Source organism: Dendrobium catenatum, unplaced genomic scaffold, assembly GCF_001605985.2.
Source record: "Dendrobium catenatum unplaced genomic scaffold, ASM160598v2 fragScaff_scaffold_1483, whole genome shotgun sequence".
NCBI classification, from domain to species: domain Eukaryota; kingdom Viridiplantae; phylum Streptophyta; class Magnoliopsida; order Asparagales; family Orchidaceae; genus Dendrobium; species Dendrobium catenatum.
Genome location: NW_021319945.1, coordinates 2,340,789 through 2,346,914, shown reverse-complemented (window position 1 = coordinate 2,346,914; position 6,126 = coordinate 2,340,789). Strand labels below are relative to the sequence as shown.

General features: G+C 36.6%; 1 protein-coding gene across 1 annotated transcript; it reads right to left on the bottom strand.

Annotated features, from left to right (window-relative positions):
* Positions 1 to 1,913: 1,913 nt before the first annotated feature.
* On the bottom strand, positions 1,914 to 4,107 carry LOC110115433. Its single transcript, XM_028700320.1, has 2 exons — positions 3,379 to 4,107; positions 1,914 to 1,940 (listed from the first exon to the last, which is right to left on the bottom strand). Exons 1-2 carry the CDS (start codon positions 4,105 to 4,107, stop codon positions 1,914 to 1,916), a joined length of 756 nt encoding a protein of 251 aa, XP_028556153.1.
* Between the last annotated feature and the right edge of the window lie 2,019 nt (positions 4,108 to 6,126).

Here is a 6,126-nt window from a genome sequence, read left to right as displayed (position 1 = left end):
TATACACCCAAACTTGAATAGCAATATATTTTTTATAAATAAATAAAAAATAAATAACTAAAAATAAATTATAATTACAACCTAAAACATAAAATAGTAGAAAAATTGTCCAAAAAAGCACTTTTTTTTTTTTGTTCTTAAGAGTTGATAATGTGCTTGAAGTGAAGCTTTTTCGGGAGTAGAATGATAATCAAAGTTTTGAAAGCTTAATTTGCAGACATTAATTAGTAGTGCATTAACATTCACTCCATTAGAAGGAGGAGCAGAAGGAAATTAAAGGGTTGTTGTTGGGAAAAAAGGCATCTTCCTTTGTCTCCTAAGGTGATCATCATCCTTGTCTTTGTTCCTCTTTTCCCTGTCTTTGTCACTGTTACGCTTATGTTTCTTTCCTCCACACATCACAGTAATTCTCACTTCCTGCCCACGCGTTGCTTCCCCCATACCTCAACAATCCAGCAAAATCCCAAAAAAGAAAAGATGGGTATGGCTGTGAAAAGACACAAGAATCTTTTCTTTTTCACCGCTCTCTCTCTCTCTCTCTACACCTCCATCCTGAGCTTCAGCTTCAGCCTCAGCTTCAAGGCAGAGAGAGAGTGATAGCTAAGTAGAGTAGCTTTCTTTGTTATCATGATTAGTCACTTCTATGTTTGGCTTGACTTGTTCGAATGCTTTTCCCTCCTTGCCACTAGCAAGCCCAATCACAGATGTGGCCACCGAGTTCAAAGTTCAAACTACAAAATAACGATGAATGGGTCCGGGTAAAGGGACAAAAATCCTATGAGGAATTCCTGCCACTGAGGATTGATTGATTGCCACTTATCGCAGATCAAAATGCTTTCTAATGCAATTATGGGTGTATGACGATCCTTCATAGTTCATTCATTTTTAACGAAAATATCTATTCACTGCCACTTCAAAGATAATGTTTAGCAACGTAAGTAATTTCTCGGCTGAATCTAACCACCTCCTGGCATCGACCCATACTTACGTTGTCCCACTGAAGAGCTAAGACCGTAATACAGTTTGACACCGGGTAACCTTATCAAAGAATTTTTTTTACTTAGATTTTAAAATAATTATTAAACAAATTATATTTTATTATTTTAAAATAATTTGGATTTTAAACCATCGCAGCTCATACAACTTTTGCAGTAATCATTAGTCGAGTAAAATTTAACAATAGGCGGATTTATATTAATAATTCGAGAAGTATGCAAAACAGTTAATTTTCTTAAAATGTTAAATCATATATACTTTGTCACAATAAAAAAATATACAAAGATGATTATCATGAGAATTAATTGATTGATGAAAGAAAGCATTATTTTTTTATAAAAGACATTATCTCTGACATGATAGTACTGCACTTCTGTAATATTAAAATTCATAATAAATAATTTACAAATCAACATCTTGATGGCAATAACCCATACTTTTATGTACAGTGGCTCATGTGAGCTGAGCGGACAGCGTTTCTCTCTTTCTTACGTTAGATAATCACCGCATAAAGGTTGGAATCCTCCTCTTTGATGAGAAATCTTTCTGCGCCGAAGATAGTTTTAAATTTAGAGATCATAATTTCCCCAAAAAAATTTAGAGATCATATCGGCACTATAAAATCGTGGTATTGAGTAATATTGAGCCGCAGTATCAAATAAAAAGGTGATATTACTCATTCCGATTGATTTTTGGATAACATTCGGCGTCCGCACAGAATAATTTTTTCTACTGGAGAGGTTATTATGTGGGATCACCGGATTGCTCGGAGATTAATCATGATATATCATATCATCCGATACACAATGGTACACAATATTAATTACATGACATGCCTTAATTGACCTCCAAATTATATTTGGTGACCACATGTAATAATTTCAAATCTTGCTGAGGCCCAACTTGAAATCTCGATCTTATTCTCCTCTGCCATCAACATGCATCTATTCCCAATGATAAAATAAAATAAAATAAAAAACATAAAAAAAATAAATTGGGAATTATTTTTTTTGTTTTTTCTTTACCATTTAATTTTAATTTTTATCTTTAATATCGAATATGTGAACTCCTATTAGCGCAAAAACATAGGAGAGAGAGAGAGAGAGAGAGAGAGAGATTTGCTTAAATCGCTCCGTTGATGAAGGACTGGAGAAGAAGACGGTGGTCGGGAGGAAAAAGCTGGACCGGAGGAACCGGCTCTGGGTATTGTCCATTCGAGACTCGCTGGTGGGGCCATGTTTCAGTACTCGAAAGAGCAAAACGGGAACGGCACGTGAGTGGAGACCGTATTGTAATTTAATGCGCATTACGTTTGAAACGCACGTGTGCCAGTAGGAGGAGCTGCCCTCTTAAAACAGCCTAGTCATTAACCAAACTCGGACTGATATTAAATTTGATTATGATGTCATTCATTTAATGTTTGGCTCAGTGCGATGGATTAAAGGGCTCATTTGATTAAAAAAAAACTTGAAGTGATCAAGTGGGTCTTAACTCATAAACAGTTCTAATGGGTTCATTTAATTTTCATAAATTTAGTGAGTTTATTGTACTTAACTACTTAAGTCTCATATTTTTTTTATTACAAATAAGAGTGAAAGGATGTGACTATTCACTTATTAACTTTATTATTATTTTTATCATTGCATATATGAAGATCTAGGCTTTCTTTGGGACAGCATTTTTCTGCTTCTTAAAACAGTTTTTTTAGTAAAAAAAATTAATTTTTATAGTAAAAAGTTGCTTTAAAAAATCATCTCAAATAAAATCCTAATTACATGAAAAGGTTGGAACAATTTTAGTGGCATATAAGATTAGAGAGAGTCAGTCATCTTAAATGATTTGGTCACATAAAATGTCAGTATTTTGATGAATCAATTAGGAGTAGACCTGTCAATATTGGACCTGACCCGAACCCGACCCGAAGTTTTCGGGTTTGGGTTGATCCGAAGCGCGTCGGGTTCGAGTCCGGAAACCGACTCGTTTGCAAAAACGAGTCGGGTTGACCCGACGGGTTTAATTTAAAAAATTTGGATTCCCCCTAAGCACTGTGAATGTCATAATAATATGATTTTTGAGTTGTATACTATCTGGTTATAAATATTTAATATTTAAAAATATTAATTCAATTTTAAAAATTTTATGTAATATAAATATTAAACTTTGAAAAAATTATATTTACATGTACAATATTTAAATTTAAAATTATATCATAAATATTGTTAATATTACATTTTCAAATAAAATAATTTTAAGGATGCATATATTTTAATGTAATTAAGATATTAAAATATTATATAAATAAATATAACATTTTAAATATTAAATATATAAATTAATAAAAACTATATGATAAATATGTAAATTCGCCAAAGCAAACCAAACCTGTTCACAAAACGTTAAATTACTAGACCGGACCAGCCGAACCCTGCACCCGTCCACTCTCTCGCACTCTCTCTCAAAAACTCCGGCGACCGCCGTCTCGTTCTTGAACGACCTCGATCCCACCCGAAACAGCAAAGTCATCCTAATCTCCCCCAGATTCCCTCCCCCGTTCCTCTCCAAACCACAATAAATCCTCGCCCTACTCCTCATCAAATCATATACCTCCTCCTTCCTCTCATTACTCATCCCAACATCGTTCCGCCGCGCCACCACCGCTTCCTCGAAACAAACCACCCCTGCAGCCTCACCTCCTTCCACAACCCTCACCTTCCCACCAGTCGAAACTTCCGCCAAAGTCCTCACCCACATTCCCATCCCCTTCCTCACCTCTCCCCAATGGAAAAGGAACCACCTTTCCGGCGATGCGCATCCGTTCGCCGCGTGCCACCGCGCAAACGGAAGGATCGCCGCGAGGCCATGCCATAAATTGTTGTAATCGTAAAAGGTGTCGGAGACGAAGGTGAAGCCCGGGAGGAAGGTGGAATTGTAAGGGAGGGCTTCGGGATATGCGAGAGCGTAGGAGTTGCGGGAACCGTCGTGAGGGTCGGAGGCGGAGATGCAGAGGAGGCGGTTGTTGGTGGAGGTGGAGGGTAAGCGGATGTAGTAGGGCTCGCCGACAGAGTCAGGGGAGTCGGGAAGGGAGCTCATGAACCAGGTGTTGCCAGCCATGGGGTTGTGGGAGAAGCGGAGGTCTTTAAGGGGGAGGAAGGTGATAGAGTGGCGAAGCATGGAAAGGAAGGTGGTTTGGTTGCAGAGGTGGGAAGAAAAGGATGGGCTTGGGCAAAAGGAGATGGGAAGGGAAGGGTTGAGGGATTGGAGTTGGAGGAGGATGAGTGGGGTGAGGAGAATGGGGAGGAAGAGGAAGAGGAAGGAGGAGCATTTTGGTATGGGGGATTTTTGTTCTAGTGGTGTTGAATTGGGATTCATAGTGGGATGGTTGGAAGAGAGTAAAATCTGGTTTAATAAGACGTGAGCACTTTGAGTGATTGTTATCTAATTCATTTGGGAATTTTGAGAGGAAATGGGCAACAAGTGGTGGTTAACTGCCAAACTTCAAATGAATCGAGCCATGAGAATGAAAAAAAGAAGAAGAAATTTCTGTTAAAGGAATAAAAGTTGGCAACCAATTAAAAATCAAAACTCTTAATCAATGCTCGATTCCCCTCGAGCTAAAAGGCCTCTTATGTAGAGTCCAATCAAATGCGGGTCAAAAGATTTTTAGGGTGAGTGCCTCTTCTAGATCAACTGAGGATTAATCATGCCGCCAAGCATCCTTTTTGAGAGTGCCAGCGGGTGGATATTCGTCCCAAAAAAAAAAATCAAAAGTCAAAATACATGGCTTGGTATATGTATTTTTATAGAAAGAATAACAATAAAAAAGGAAAAGAAAAATTGGAGTTAAGATTTAATTATGATGCATTGTAAATTTTTAAATTCATAATAAGAATATTCTCATCCACTATTTATCTAAAAATAATGTTTTTGATTAAAAATATATAAATGTTTTTAAATTTTATTTTTTTTAAAAAAATTACATTTGAGAAATCAAGATAAAAATTTTAGCTGAGAAAATATTTAGAAAATCTACAATAAAATAAAATTATGTCTCAAACAAACTCTAATGCTGAAGAATATATAAATTATTTTAATGAAAAATTTATATCAAAATATTTTTATATAAAATCAGTCATAAAGTGTCTAAAATTTTAAATTTATTTTGAGTAAATAATTAAGATTACTCTAATTTTAAAATAAATTCAAATATTTAGAAATGCATCCCAATTTACCAGTGTGATATTTAATTTGCCCAAATTAAAGGACTTAAGATTGAGAAAATTTCATTATTTCGAGTGAGAATATTTGTGCAGATGAGGCCATTATTATCATAGAAGGAGCAGCTTTGTGCCTTTGTCACAGATTGCAAAGAAGGCTCCAAATTCCCAGACTAATGGTTAAATAAATTGACCTTCTCAAGGTGAGGATCAAGACTCGAAGAGCAAAGGGGCTTCAGCTTTACAATCTTCGATTCAAAGCAATTGACGATTTTATTGGTTTACAAGCTCAAAGTGTACTGTGGAGTAATAAATCAATCAAATAAGTAACAAAGCACATGGAGAGGCTTCTATAAAACTTCGAAAATAAATAAGCTGAGGATAGAGATAGAATAGCATTTGGGTTTAGGGGTGTAAACGGGTCAAATCAAGTCGAGTAGTGGTCTTATTGAGTTCAACTTGTCAGTCAGAAGGTCGGCTCGAGCTTGAGTCGAGCTCAAAAGGTGAGGTTGAACTCGAAATAGTCCCACCGTAAACAAGCTTGATCCGGCTCGTGAGCGTCGAAGGTCTGGATTGCTTTCCGCATCATCCGCCTTCGCTTTGTCCGCCTCTGCATCATCAGCCTCAAGCGTCATTTGTCTCGTTCCGAGTCCCCACGCACGCCCTCCTCGTTCCAAGTTCCAACTCGTACCATCTCTAAACAACGACGCTTGCCTCGTTCCGACTTCCGCCCACATGAATAGTGTCAGGATTTGTAAATTTAATAAATAAATAAATAATATTAAAAAAAATTTGATTAGTGATTCGGGCCGACTCACGAGCTCGTTAATAAGTCGAACTCAACTCTGGCATACTTACAACCCTATTGGGGTCAGTTCAATAGTTCACTTCAAATATGTACAAATTTTTTTTTTTT